This window comes from Heloderma suspectum, chromosome 4 (assembly GCF_057233095.1).
Source record: "Heloderma suspectum isolate Gila_16-S chromosome 4, 16-S_ref, whole genome shotgun sequence".
NCBI lineage: Eukaryota > Metazoa > Chordata > Lepidosauria > Squamata > Helodermatidae > Heloderma > Heloderma suspectum.
The window spans coordinates 237,259,593-237,274,283 of record NC_139461.1 but is presented as its reverse complement, the minus strand read 5'-3'; the positions used below and the strand labels follow the sequence as shown (position 1 = coordinate 237,274,283).

At 42.5% G+C, this 14,691-nt stretch overlaps 1 protein-coding gene across 3 annotated transcripts in view; it reads left to right on the top strand.

Moving 5' to 3' along the window:
- Positions 1 to 14,691, top strand: part of PTPRF (protein tyrosine phosphatase receptor type F) — a 724,144-nt gene that overhangs the window by 397,029 nt on the left and 312,424 nt on the right. For all 3 annotated transcript variants that reach the window (XM_084852780.1, XM_084852779.1, XM_084852781.1), the window contains exons 4-5: positions 216 to 361; positions 1,602 to 1,743. In XM_084852780.1, the coding sequence (XP_084708906.1) occupies positions 216 to 361; positions 1,602 to 1,743 (288 nt within the window). The remainder of the gene's footprint in view (positions 1 to 215; positions 362 to 1,601; positions 1,744 to 14,691) is intronic.

Below are 14,691 nucleotides of genomic sequence, written 5' to 3'. Positions count from 1 at the left end.
AAGAGAAAAGGAACATGTGCCTTCAGGATCACAGGCCTGGCTTTTGTCAATACTTTGGTAAGTGGCAATTGCTAGAAATAGGTATGAGGCAGCTTTTCATCATTGGATTGGTTTGGCTAGGTTTAAACTTGGAATGCTGCAGTACTCATTACCTTTACTTTAGACCCCATGCACGTCTTGCCTACATCTCACCACTCGATTTATTTGTCTTGTAGGCAAGCCAAATTTCATGAAAACTCCTGAGGATCAGATTGGGATTTCTGGAGGTGTAGCCTCCTTTGTATGTCAAGCAACAGGAGAGCCAAAGCCACGTATCACATGGATGAAGAAAGGAAAGAAGGTCAGCTCCCAGCGATTTGAGGTAAGAAGAGAACAAGCGTTTCCTGAGCATTTTGTGATGGTGCCTGTATGTTGCATGGTATTAAGTATGATCAAACCTATGGAAAGGTTTGGAAAGGATAGTTTTCTTCCTGACATATATGCTCTGTAGTAACATACTTCTGACTTAACAAATTTCCAGACTTGCATTATTGAGGAGAAAAATGCTTCCTTATAGGAGTGTTTGATTAAATCTCACCTGAAAGTTCAAACAACAAGATTCTCCAAGTTATAGTACAGTTTCCTTTTGTTATCACTCTATAATCTGGGTTTCTTTTGATTTTGCTCTGTTTATACATTTCTTCTGATTTTGCTGTGTTTGTACATTGAAATTAGATGAATGTGAAGTTAATTAGTCTTGTGTCAGTTAATTTGCAGTCGTTGCCATTAGGGAACAATTTATAGGTGATTTCCTGGTAAACTAACAAGTTCCCTCTTTGCTTTATGGAATGGTTAAAGCCTTTTTACCATTTAGCGAAATGGAAAGATAATGGCCCAATTCATATAACACATACAAACCATAGTTTGCTTGTTTGTGCCATACCTTGGGCTTGCGAACTCCTTCTTTCCCCTCTCACACCATCCTCCAGTTCACTTAAACTATTATTTGAACAGTTTACTGTGATATCCAGATCAAGCAAGCTATGGTTTGTACCAGCTGTAGTTTTCTTCCAATCTAGAATTGCAAACCACGGTTTACAATTGTACTTCCAGTTTGGACATTATGACAAACTATGATTTGTTCAAATCAGGAAGTGAATGAGAGGAGGAGAAAGGAGAAGGAGATAACACATGAATTTAAAGCATGTTGCTAATGACCAAACCATGTCTCATGGCAAAGCCATAAATATTTATAAGCTTGCCAGTTACTTCACTGTTTTGCTTATGCTAATACTCAAAACAGTTGTAAAACAGTCTTGCCCTAAGAGATTCTTTAATCTTCAGCCAAAGCAGTATGATCTCTCAATTAGCATTGCCACAGTAAATACCATTTGTTGTGTCCTTCAAATTTGACACATCCAGATTTCATCTTGTAAAAAAAAAATTAAAAAAAATCAAAGTAGAACTGGAGAGTGGAGGAACCGGGAGGCATATGCGGTCCCCTGGCCCTTTCCCAATTTCTCAGTCATACTTAAAGAACTTGGAACATTGCATGTACACAAGACCATGGTTGTCTTTGGATCAGTAAAAGTTGGTAACAAACTTCCCTTCTTTTGGAAAAGGTTATTGAATTTGATGATGGGTCTGGATCAGTTCTACGCATTCAGCCACTGCGTGTCCTTCGGGATGAAGCAATCTATGAGTGCATGGCTACCAACAGTATTGGGGAGATAAACACAAGTGCCAAACTGACAGTGTTAGAAGGTAGGTGGGAGCCTGTTTAGTCGCTGAGTTAGAACTGGATACTACATACTGTAGCTAGTTGTTCATGTTGAAAAGATTGGACTTAGAATTTGCTGTTGGTATGTTTGCTGTTTCTCCTTCTTCTATAAAAGGATTTACGTTTTGATTGTGGTGTTCTTTTCATATCCAATCCGTTTTAGTGTTTTATTAATAATGTCATTATTAAGGACATACATTGAGATTTATCCTGGATGGATAAGGCAATGTTGTACCAATTGCTTGGAAAAGCATCTACTCTCAAATAACATGCATGTTTGAAGAGGGGTTTACAGCAAGATCTGGATTTCATTATTGTTATCTATAAGGGGAAATGCATAAAGCTATGCAGTCTACCATGCTTAAAATATTCCTAACTCTTCCATGCTAGTGATGCCATTGGTTTTTTTAATCTTAGGATTGCACCTCTTTTTTCTCACTTTGATATGTGTAATGTACAGGATGAAAAATTGTGCTTGGGGGGGTGCGGGATGCCCAGGGGGGCCCCTTCTCTCTCTCTCTCTCTCTCTCTCTCTCTCTCAGTCTTCTCTGCAAAAGTGAGGAGAACAAGAGTGAGCACCCAGAGGAAGGCTAGCAGGCAAACAAAAGAGCTTGGAAAAGGTGACCATAGAGCCTGGTATCTAGAGCATCTAAAGATGCACTAGCCGTTGAGCTCCTTGATCATTTGCCTGCCTGCCTGCTTCCCAGTCTTCATGTTTGTGTCTCTTGGGGGAATAAAAGAGACAGAGATACTGACTGGAAGGCAGGCCAGCACACACATGACCATGGACACTATCCTGCTAATTTGCCTCCAATTTCCGTGTGTGTCTCTCTTTTCTCATTGCCCTGGAGGCTAGAGGAGAAAGAAGAAGATGCTAACTGGGTAGCAGTGATCCATATTCAGAGGCTAGAGGAGAAAGAGAGAAGCCAGGCTGGCAGGTGTGTGTGTGTACATACCTCACTCTTGCTGTACCTACTTGCTCTGACCACACCCATTTTTCACTCACTGCTGAAATGCAGACCCCAATAAGTTCCGACCGAAGGAATGACCCAGTTTGCACAATCACATCTTGTTAACCCTACCGTAAGTGTCAGTTGCATGCCGGCCAGATTTCCCTAATTACCCTCACTGTTATTGTCCAAACCTGGAAGGCATGGCTTATTTGAGGGGGTAGCAACTCCCAAATAATCTATGGACTGTTATTGGGTTATTTGAGGATTGCTGCCCCCCCCCCCCCCACAAGCCATGCCGCCCAGGTTCAGATGATACGGCAAGCCGCACCAGCAAGAGTAATTAAGGAAATCCGGCTGGGATGCAACCAGCACACGTGGTGGGGGAAATAAGCTACTGTGGCTTATTTCCATTGCTGTGATTGTGTGAATTGGCCCTCTGTGGACCTCACCAGAAAAAGGGTTCCCTGCCGCTGGCTTAAACTGTGAGGGGGAAATATCTCCACACATTTTAAAGGATTATAAGGTAAATGAGATGCATATCCAAGTCTTGATATGTTAATAACATTGCATTGCTTTCAGTGAAATGTACACTCTGCTTGGAGATGCATATTTCACTGAAAGCAATGTAGTGTGGATAGACAGCATATGCCCTATAACGCACATCTGGATGTTCATCCAAATTTAGGCCTACGGTTCGAGATCCAGCAAATCATATATGCATAGGAGGAGCCTTCCATATGCAGATCTCCTTAGCTGGATTGGGTGAGGAAGCGTGAGTAAGAAGTGGAAAGGGAAGATTAAAGACAGGGGAAAGCCCTTCTCTTTGTCTTGCCTCTCCTCTCCCCTGCCACACACACACCCCGCCGCTTTTTTTGTACTGTCCTTTGATACTGTTTATCTGTTTAGATAGTCTGGAGATGTCTGGATGTGCTGTATTCTCTGAATCAATTTTAATTTGCCCTAATTGTCTAAAATGGAAACATCTGTTTTGAAAACAAAGGATTAAGCAGATATCTTGGTTTATATAAATTATTAACTAGTGCAATCTTCCAGTGAAGAAGGCTTATGTTGCAACATAGAAGTTAAGAAAAACATTGCTGCTGCTTCTTTTTTTAAAGCTTTTTTCAGATTGTTCCACATCTGGAACATTGTATGTCAATGACTGAGCAGGAAAGAGGAGTCTGTAGTATCTCATGAATTTACAATAGTATTAATGGGAGCCTCTGTATATCTGAGAGCTAAAGGGTAGGTCAGGTGGTTCTAAATAGTTTACCGTCCTTACACCAACTGTTGTTCTTTCACATATTTTACTTGACCATCAGATCTCCTCTAAGTTTCTACTCAGTATATTTTAAGGCATTAAGAAGCCATAACTGTATCCTGAAAAGTTTCAACTCTGAAATTAGAATATTTGTGGGTAAGATTAGTATAAGAAAACTGGGCTAGCTTATTGGGTTTATGCAAGGTTTTTTAAATGCATTCTGGTAGGTAAGAAATGGATGCAATAACAGTCTCAATATTGGTCCTTCTCTTATTGCTCCAGGTTTGAATGTCAAGGGTCTTTTGGCTGAAGAGTGTTTTCTTGCTTCTGATAGTGCAGGTTAAAATAATGTTTGGATAGTAGAAATGGTCCTGGTATTTATTTATTTCAATAAGTGTTTTGGCAAAATCCTGTCTTTAATACATATTATTATAAATATATGCTGCAAAAATATTCCCACAGCTCCCCTTGGGGCTTTGCATTAGAGTCAGAAGTTCGCAACCCATCAATCAGGGTTTAGTTGGCTTCCGTAGTGTCATTTCAGCTGGCTAATATGGGACCTTGATTTAGATTTCTGCCATGGATTGTGGTGCTCTTTCTGCTTGCTAACATATTCCATTTGGTACATCGTTAAGAAGCAAACTGGAGCCAAGAATCCAAATGCAAGCAAATGTTCTGTAGCAGTTACTTCCCTGTGCTATCTTTCATTCTCCACTTCCATCTCTCTGACTCCAGATTCTGTTGGTGAACAGAGCTGCATACACTTAGTGTAATTGAAAATTATTTCTTCTGCTGATAGCAGGAGAGGTAGACATGCAAACACCTCTCCCTTTCTTTTTCTCCTGGGCAGCTGATAAATTGAATAATGTATGAGTCATATTGAGCATTTCTGTCTTTTTTCAATTATTACCTGCAGCAGCACAGAAATACTCTTGCATGCCTAGCAGAGGAAGAGTTTGAGCAAAGTGAGCAGGAAGGGATCAGAATCAATAAACTGACACACACACACACTCTCTCTCTCCCTCCCTCTCTCTCACACAAGGAAAGCTTCAGGGACAGTTAGTGGGCACCTGGTGTCACAAATTAATAAATATGTGATTGAGTTGTAGGGTTGGGGATTACACTTTGCTTTACAGAGCCTTTTAAATAGGGAGATTTTACAGAATGTAAGAAGAGAAGGAGCATTTCCTACACTTCACCAATGAGCGACTCACCATATTCTCCTTTTGAGCAAAGCACAACAGCTCTGTTGGGCATGACAGAGGCCAGATTGGATTAGCATCCATTGCCCTTCTGTATAATCTGCATTCTCTCTCAGAGTCCAATAGCAACCCTGGCAAGGAAAGGGAGCGAGCTGCTTTTCTCCTAGGCTTTGTAATTTATGCATTTCTTTTATCATCCTGATCTCTTGCAAGCATATTAGTATTGATGAACAAAGACTTTGGCAATTTGAACTTAAATGCAGCATGGCTAGCCTTTACCCTATCAGTAGCTTCAAGCACACAGTGGCACATCAAGACAACACGGAGCCAATATACACATAACTTAATTCTCTTTGTTTTAAGCTATCTTAATGAGAGTTAAAATATTGTCTTTTTTTCCATCTGTGCTATATTTGCATAGCTGCCTTGAGTTTCGGCTCCATAATTCTGTATCAGCCGAGAAGTGGATTCCCCCAGTGATTTGTGTTTATGAATTCCAGCTCCTTTGTTAAAATGTGAATTGCCACGGTCTTGAAGCTGGACTTGGAATGACTTAGATTCTAGTTAGCTCTGCCAGTTGTCTTTGCCTAGGAGGATACTGTAGACAGAAAGCAGAGCAGAGAGTAGGGTGTTTATCATATTTAGTCTTGGAATCAAACAAGGGTATGGTGTGGGGAAGGGAAGAGGAAGGGGAGAGCACCTCTGTCTCTCCAAGGCTCACTGATTACTGAACCATATCATGAGTTTAATTTCCATCACCATCTGCTGGCTTCATCCCAGTTCCTGGAGTTACCCAGTTTGAAATGCAGTAAATGATAAACATTTGACAGTTACAAATGATTTCTGCAGAGAGCTAGATCTCCCAAGGCCCGAGACAATATGTCCTTGTAAATGCTCATCTAACACTAGGTTTGCCATTTCAACAGTAAACAAAAGTTAGCTGTGTTTAATCCTTATTTACGCTTAGTTAGTTACAAAAGAATCAGCAAGAACAAGGGAGTTTGGCTTATGTTTATCTCATTCTCTTTTATATACTCCTGCCAAGAAAGGAGTCTTTGTCATAAAATCAGAGTAATTAAAAGAAGAGAGGTTATATTTGAATAGTGTCTCTAAGCAAAAGCTAGTAAATTAGCGTTATGGGTCATTTCAAACTGGAGAGAAATGTGACATTTCTAGGGGGGAGAGAGCTTTCAAATCTCTCATAAGACCATAAGGAGAGCCATGCTGGACCAGGCCAAGGGTCCATCTAGTCCAGCATTCTGTTCACACAGTGGCCAACCAGCTGTTGACCAGGGACCCACAAGCAGGGCATGAGCGCAACAGCATCCTCCCACCCATGTTCCCCAGTAACTGGTGTACATAGGGCTACTAACTCAATTGTCATGCAATGGTCCAACTGCCTCCCTAGCTAGTTTTCTGCTTCTGATATATTTACAGAATTCTTTATTGTTGGCCTCAATGTTGTTAGCGATATGCTCTTCAAAATGCTTTTTTGCATCTCTTATTGTCTGCTTGCATCGCCTTTGTGCAAGTTTGTGCTGCCTTCTGTTTTCCTCACTTGGGCAAGACTTCCATTCCCTGAAGGGAGCACTCTTTTCTCCAACAGCTCCCTGCTCATTAACCATGCCAGCGACCTCTTGGATTTGGTGCTACCTTTCCTAACCTGTGGTATACATTTTAGTTGGGCTTCTATTATTGTGGTTTTGAGTAATCCCCAAGCCTTTTGAAGGGATTTAATCTTCTTGCCTCCTCCTTTTAACTTCCTTTTCATCAGTTGCCTCATTTTAGAGAAGTTTCCTCTTTTGAAGTCAAATGTGACTGTGTTGGACTTGGGCAATTTCCCATTTAAATGTATGTTAAATCTGATTGCACTGTGATCACTGTTTCCAATTGGTGATCTGAGATCTCATACTAGGTCCTGGGTGACACCATTTAGGATTAAATCCTAGGTCTCCTCCCCTCCTCCCCTCTGGTCAGTTCCATGACCAACTGTTCTAGGGCACAATCGTTTAGGGCATTGAGAAATTTAACCTCTTTGTCATGGTTGGAACATGCATTTATCCAATGCATGTGGAGAGTAATTGAAGCCACCCATTATTACAACACTTCCTTGTTTGGAGGCCTCCCTGATTCTGTTTTCCATCTCAAGGTCACCCTGACCATTCTGATCATGGGGACGATAGCATGTTCCTAGCACTAAATTAGTTTTGGAGCCTGGTAATGTCACTCACAGTGCTTCTGTGGAAGAGCCTACCCCTTTTAGATATTCTAGCCCACTCGACATTATGCCTTCCTTGATGTACAGGGCAACACCTCCCCCAGTACGCCCTTCCCTGTCCTTCCTATAGAGATTATAACCAGAGATGACTGTATCTCACAGGTTCTCTCCGCTCCACCAGGTTTCTGTAATGCCCGCTATATCTAGGTTTTCCTTAAAATCAAGCACTCCAACTGTCCCGTTTTGGCTTGGAGGCTTCTAGCATTTGCATAAAAACACCTATACATGGTGTCTCTCCCCAGATGCCTCTGGCATGTGCATCTTTTGCTTTGGGACATTGGCCCCTTTGATTGGCTGTTACGCTCTACCATGTACTCTTGACCTATTGCCTCCCCTTCTACATTTGGGCAATCAAACATTTTAATCTTTATCCCCTTGGGATGATTTAACCCGAAACGGATGCTTCCCAGCTCCTGTTGGTTTTTCCCCAGGGTTTGGTTTAAAAGCTGCTCTGCCACCCTTTTTTATGAGCTCGTCCCTCTTGTATAGGCCCAGCTTGTCCCAAAACGTTTCCCAGTGCCTAACAAATCTGAACCCCTCCTCCCTGCATCATCATCTCATCCACACATTGAGACTCCTCAGCTTCGCCTGTTTAGCTGGCTCTGCACGTGGAACAGGTAGCATTTCAGAGAAAGCCACCTCAGTGGTCCTGGATTTCAACCTCCCACCTAGCAACCTACATTTGGCTTCCAGGACCTCAGAACTACATTTCCCCACATCTTTGGTACCAACATGGACCACAACCACTGACTCCACCCCGGCACTATCTGCTAGGTTATCTAGATGGTGCGTGATATCCTCAACCTTCACACCAGGTAGGTAATTTACCATGCGGTCTACACACCCATCACAAACCCAGCTGTCTATGTGTCTAATGACCGAATCTCCAACTACTGCAGCCCCCCCCGGAGGTACATCCCCGGAGGTACATCCTCAGTGTGAGAGACTGTTCATCTTCTGAGGAATGGGTCCCTTCTAGGGATCATTTCTCTTCCTCAGAATGACTCCCTCCTTCCCCGAGACCCGCATTCTCCCTAACAGCAGAGGAGCTCTCACCCTGGGAGTGGGACACAGCTAATCGGTCCCTGAATGTCTCATCCACGAACCTCTCGGCTTCTCCAGGTCAGCAACCTTGGCCTCAAGGGAATCTCCTTGTTCCCTGAGAACCAGGAGCTCATTACACCGAGCACACACCGATGACTTCTGTCCAGCAGGCAGATAGTTATACATGTGGCACTCAGTGCAATACACTGGATAGCTCCCACCTCCCTGCTGGCTTTCTACTTTCATAACTGGTTTTTTCTTTGAGTGTGTTTTCCCTGGAATACTTAGTTGTTTACTATGAGAGGGTGGGGAAATTATTTATAGTTATTTATTTACAGTTACTTACTGTGAGTACGGAATAGGGAGGAAAGAGTTGATTGCCCTGGCTTCCTCGGCCTGTTGCTAAACCTGCACAGTTGCTTAATTCACTTATTTGCTGACACTTTGTCCCTGGGGCTGAGACACTTTGTCACTGGGGCTCCTTCTGCTCAGAAAGCTGGCTCCCTTGCAAGCGTGCCTCCTTATATACATAGGCCCAACTGCTGCTGCAGTGAATCTCATTGGAGGGCCTCGCCATTTTCTTTAGGTCAGAACTGTTAAATCATCCATATATCTATCATAGGGGCAGCCTAGAAATGAAGCCTACAATATAACCTACAACTGGTCTGAGCAAGCTTCCCAGTTTACATTTATATCCATTTTAAAGCTTCACGCTTATCTTTTTAACATGAAAACAACTCCCCCTCTCAGAAATGGCCCTTAGCAATGCTATATTCTGGGTTCTAGTGGTAGCCAGGCATCACAAAGGTAGCCTAAAGTTTTGTATTTCAGGTGTTGACTTTGACTGTCAACAAATTGCTGTGATCTTGGTGCCTGTGCTCTAAATTCCATTATTTATGCCAAATTTAGACAGCAGTATAGTGTTATGTTGCTCCATCTTTTTATGTAACAATGATAATGGTTTCTACAGATGAAGATGATATAATTTAGGTAACTTTCTCAACCAGAGAAGGTTTAGGGAGTTATCAATCTCTCATCCAGAAAGGAGTGTCAGCAGATTTATAGAATTTATCAACTCCAAATGTCATAATTTCCATGTCTTATCACTGTTTAAATGAGTGATTAATGGCACATGACCATATAATGTATCCACAATGACCAGTTCCATCAAGAGGATTGCCATGCACTGTTATCAGCTAGGTTCATTCTGCAAGGTTTATGGAGCAAGAAATACCACCTTTGAAAAGTTTTAAATGGCATCTTAAAGAAATTAATACACAGTGAAGACCCTGGTGTGAGAACCTTGAACTGGAAAAAAAAAAGTCTTTGGCCTCTAAATCTTGATATCATTTTTCATTGAGAACAGTTTTCTGTTTTCTTTCTGATCAGATCTTCTGATCTGCAGCAGATTTGCAGCCAGAAAGTTATCACATTTGACTTGGCTTCAGGATGTCATTGGGAGCACAATGGAACCTCATGCTCAGAATGGATTAAAAAAATAAAACAATTTATTTGATGCTTTGGGCATGAAGTTGCTCATTTTAGCTGAGCCAATTCTGAATCAAGTCTTGGAGGAGGGGACTATCACTCACCACTACAGAGAATATTGCCCTCTGGTTTTGACTATGTGTGCTGTGTTTTCAGCTCACAAAGGCAGGTTGGCAGCAGGCTTAGGCAGAGGACAGGTGTGTGCTGCTCCTGGCAGTGGGCTCAGGCAGTGTAAGTGGACTGAGAACTGCTGAGAGTTTCAAGGGAGGTTGAATTGATCTCCATTACTGTTGCCAGAGCAGATCATGCATTCCCTGACTACCAAAAGCTAGGCTGAAGAAGCCCAACAAAATGTCACTGGTTTCCTTTTATTATTTATTACATTTATATATGCAGGGAGCTCAAGGTGACATACATGTTCCCATCCGCCACCCCGGTCCATTTTATCTGTCCACCCCTGTCCATCCTCCTGTGAAATGAGGTTAGGATAAAAACAATGACTGGCTCAGAGTTACCCAGTGAGTTTCATTGTCAAGTGGGGGATTGAACATGGTTCTCCTTGGTCCTAGTTCTATATCTTGGCCCGTTTGCATGATAATGCAGGCCACCATGGCTTAGATAAGCCAAGGTGGGTTGTAGTGCATGCTGGTGGCTATTTTGAATATTCAGTCCCCAGCAGGGGGTTGCCATGGTCTGTTGTGTTGTCCGAACCTGGGCGGCAGGAATTGTTAGAGGGGAATTGTGTGAAGGGTTAAACACCCCTCAAATAACCCACAGTCTGTTGTAGGGTTATTTGAGTGTTGTTTAACACTCAACAACCCCTGCTCCCTGGGTTTGGATGACACGACAGAGTATAGCAAACCCCCACTGGGGGTTGAATATTCAAAATAGTATATGCCGCAACCCACCATGGCTGAAATAACAGTGGGCTGCAGTGTTCATGTGAACCTTGTCTATAACTACTGTACCACACTCCTTCCACAACTCTACACTGACAAAACAATGGTGGGCTGCAGTGATCATGTGAACCTTTTTTTGTTTGTGTGAACCGCCCAGAGAGCTTTGGCTATTGGGCGGTATAGAAATACATACATACATACATACATGAATGAATGAATGAATGAATGAATGAATGAAGCCTTGTCTATAACAACTACACCACACTGCTTCCACACTGGCAAAAGAATTTGATAGGGGTACGGAAGCTGGATGTAGGTTGACTGGTGATGGGCCAAACTCTGTGTGGGCCTGCATCGTAGCCAAGGGCAGAACAGTCCTCTCAAACTTGGTTGTAGTCTGCAAACAGATGCATAGCATGAAAAATAAGATGTATTAGAATATTAAACTGCTGGTCTCAAATCTGCCATCCTCTACAACCTGCTGCCTGAAGCAACCTGATTCAGCTGTTTCATGTTAGAGATCAGCTTTGCTGTCAAGCAGAGTTGTACTTTGCTTCTGCTAGTTAGTTGTGTAATATGTAAAACAAACAGTTGTGTAAAACAAACACCTTCTAGACAGTTCTTAACACTGTGATATTATGCCCACTTTGTGTTTAAATATCCACAACAATGGGATGGAGACAGAAGCAGAATTAAATATCCACAACAGTGGGATGGAGACAGATGCAAAATCTGATTGCATTGCTGCTGAAAAGCTTGATGTGCCATTTGCCATGGAATAAGGCAGAGTGACCCTTCTCAAAAAGGCATCATCTAAGACAGGGGTGGGCAACTTGTGGCCTTCAGATGTTGTTGGCAGCTCCCATCATGCCTCACCATTAGCTATGCTGCCTAGGGACACTGGTTGCCTTCTCCTGACCTAAGAAAAAGTTTGAGGAGAGTGAATATGCATTGGAACTGCACTCTCCAACATACTAACACTTGCCCTACTTAAGAACATAAGAAGAGCCAAGCTGGATCAGACCAAGTATCCATCTAGACCAGCATTCTGTTCACACATTGGCCAACCAGCTGTCGACCAGGGACCCACAAACAGGGCATGAGCGCAACAGCACCCTCCCACCCACGTTCCCCAGCAACTGGTGTACATAGGCTCACTGCCTCTGGTACTAGAGGTAGCACATAGCCATCAAGACTAGTAGCCCTTGATAGCCTTTTCCTCCAGGAATATGTCCAACCCCCTTTTAAAGCCATCCAAATTGGTGGCCATCACTACATCCTGTAGTAGCTAATTCCATAGTTTAACTATGTGCTGTGTGATGAAGTACTTCAACTGGCCCGTAATTTCCTGGATTGCGCCCCCCCCCCCCCCAATCCCTTTTTGAAAACTGGTGTTACATTGGCCATCTTCCAGTCCTGTGGTATAGAGGCTGATCTTAGGGACATGTTGCATATTTTGGTTAGAAGATCAGCAATTTCATATTTGAGTTCTTTGAGAACTCCAGGATGAATACCATCTAGGCCTGGTGATTTATTTGCTTTCAATTTATCAATAAGGTTGAGAACTTCATCTTTTGTCACCACTATTTGCCTCAGTTCCTCAGACTTCCCTCCTGAAAACATCAGTTCAGGCACAGGTATCTGTCCTATATCTTCTGCAGTGAGGACGGATGACAGACTTCTGTGTACACTGTCCAAGTTGGGGTGTGTGTGTGTGTGTCTGTGTGTGTCTGTGTGTGTAAAGAAAATTCTAAATACCACTGGGGTTGCTGACATTGTTTAAAACTTTTACTGATGCTGTGCTTTAACAGCATCCCAAACGCTGCAACACAGAAGTGAAATAGGTTAAGCTTTTCCTATACATACTCACTTAGGAGTAAGTTCCATTGAAGAGTTTCCCCTTAGTATTCAAGAAAGAAGAAGCTGATAATAACAAAATTGGCATAGGGAGATTTTGTATGTTGCCCACTATCTGATCAAGTAACATAGTGAAACATCTCAAGAATCCTGTGGGCATTTGCTTTGGAAGAAGCACTATTGGGATTTACTACTGGGAAGATATTTAATGGATTGGGTAACATATCAAGTGAGTGACAGGAAAAACAGCATCTGCTAAAATGCTTCCTTTTTTTGTAACTAAGGCTGCAATCTTAAACACATTTGCTAGGGAGTAAGTCCCAGCAAAGAGAACAGGATTTGCTTCTGAATAAACATGCTTGGGATTGGGCTGAAATACTTGTCACGGGGTAGCCATGTTAGTGGAGTGGAATGAGGTGGGCAACTTAAGGCTGCAGCCCTATGGTCGTAACTTAGTACAACTTAATTCTGGGGAAACTTGCAGAGGGTCAGGCTGCAAACATGCCCCAAGTAACCAAGGGTCAGTTGATACAGGAGAACCAAATGGCAAGCCTTTCCCCTCATTTCTTGCTTGTGGGTTTCCTGGGGTCATATTGGTGGCTGCTGTGGGAGGCAGGCTACTGGACTGGATGAGCCTTTGGTCTGGTCCGTCAGTGCTTTTCTTATGTTCCTGAATTAAATGGATGAAATGCTTCCCCATCTAAAAATATCCCTGTGCATAGAAAGCTAGTATGTCAGGGCGATTTTCAGCCTAACCTTCTGTCTGACATACTAGTTTTCTATGTGTATTGATATTTTTTCATGTGGAAGAATTAAAGTGTACAAGCCACCACCTGCAGTCTGAAAGTACCTTTCACACAATGCATATTTAATGAATGTGGTTATGGCCACTAGCATATATGCCTTTAAAAAGGGTTTGGACAAATTCATACAGGAGGATAGGTCTATCAGCAAGTATTAGCTGTGATAGCTAAATAAAATCTCCATGATCAACGGCAATCTACCTCTGAATGCCAGTTGCTGGGGGCAAATGAGAGGGAACCAAAAGCTTCCTATTAAGAAAAGTAAAAAGCTAGAACACTATGACCTGGGAATCAACATTTTTTTAATTTTATTTTAGTCCAGATAAATAATTTTGTAATGTAAAACAGAATATGGCAAGGAGGAAACACCAGTAGGGTTAAAAAAAGAAGCAGCAGCTTGTAGCTGGCTCAGTGAAAGGATCTAATATTTAAAAGTTATTTGTATTAATATAATTTATCACTGATTTGCATCAGAAGAATGGATATCAGAGAGAAGTGTGTTTTTTAAGGTAAGCCTTTTGTTTTGTCAAAAGCTGCCTCTCAGCTGTCCTTCAGTATCTCACTGCTGCTGCTGCAAAGTTCAATGGAGTAAGGTCATGGTTTGTTTTGGGGTTTTTAAAAAAAACCTTTTTGGCAGTTAAAGCGCCACCAGCAGGGTGCTCAGGATGGGAGGCTGTCGCCTGACAGGGGCTCCAGGCCACTGCCCTAAGGTGGTGCCATTGGTGCCATTGGCTGCAACTGGCAGTTTCATCTTCTTACATTGATATGAAATATCAATGCCCAGGTTAACAAGCTTTTTTTGCCCATCCCATATTAAATAAATAGAACACTCCTTTGCCAGCTGCATATTTGTTTCCGAAGGACCTTCCCCAAGCCTCAAAAGACCATTATACTGCTGCACTATAGAGGAAGGGCAATCTTTCCCTCATGACCGTAAAGAGCCAGCAGTACTTTATAACTAGAAAGGAGAGGGAAAGGGTCACACATTGATCATGGGGAATACCTCTAGGTTTGGAGCTGACTGCACAGCTTGCTGCACATCCAGCCCTGAATTCTCCAGTACAGTGTAGGGAGGTGGGATGTAAAACCACGTCCTTGCGCTGTACTGCTGAGGCTTGGGACTACTTCTGCAGCATTCAGAAAGACA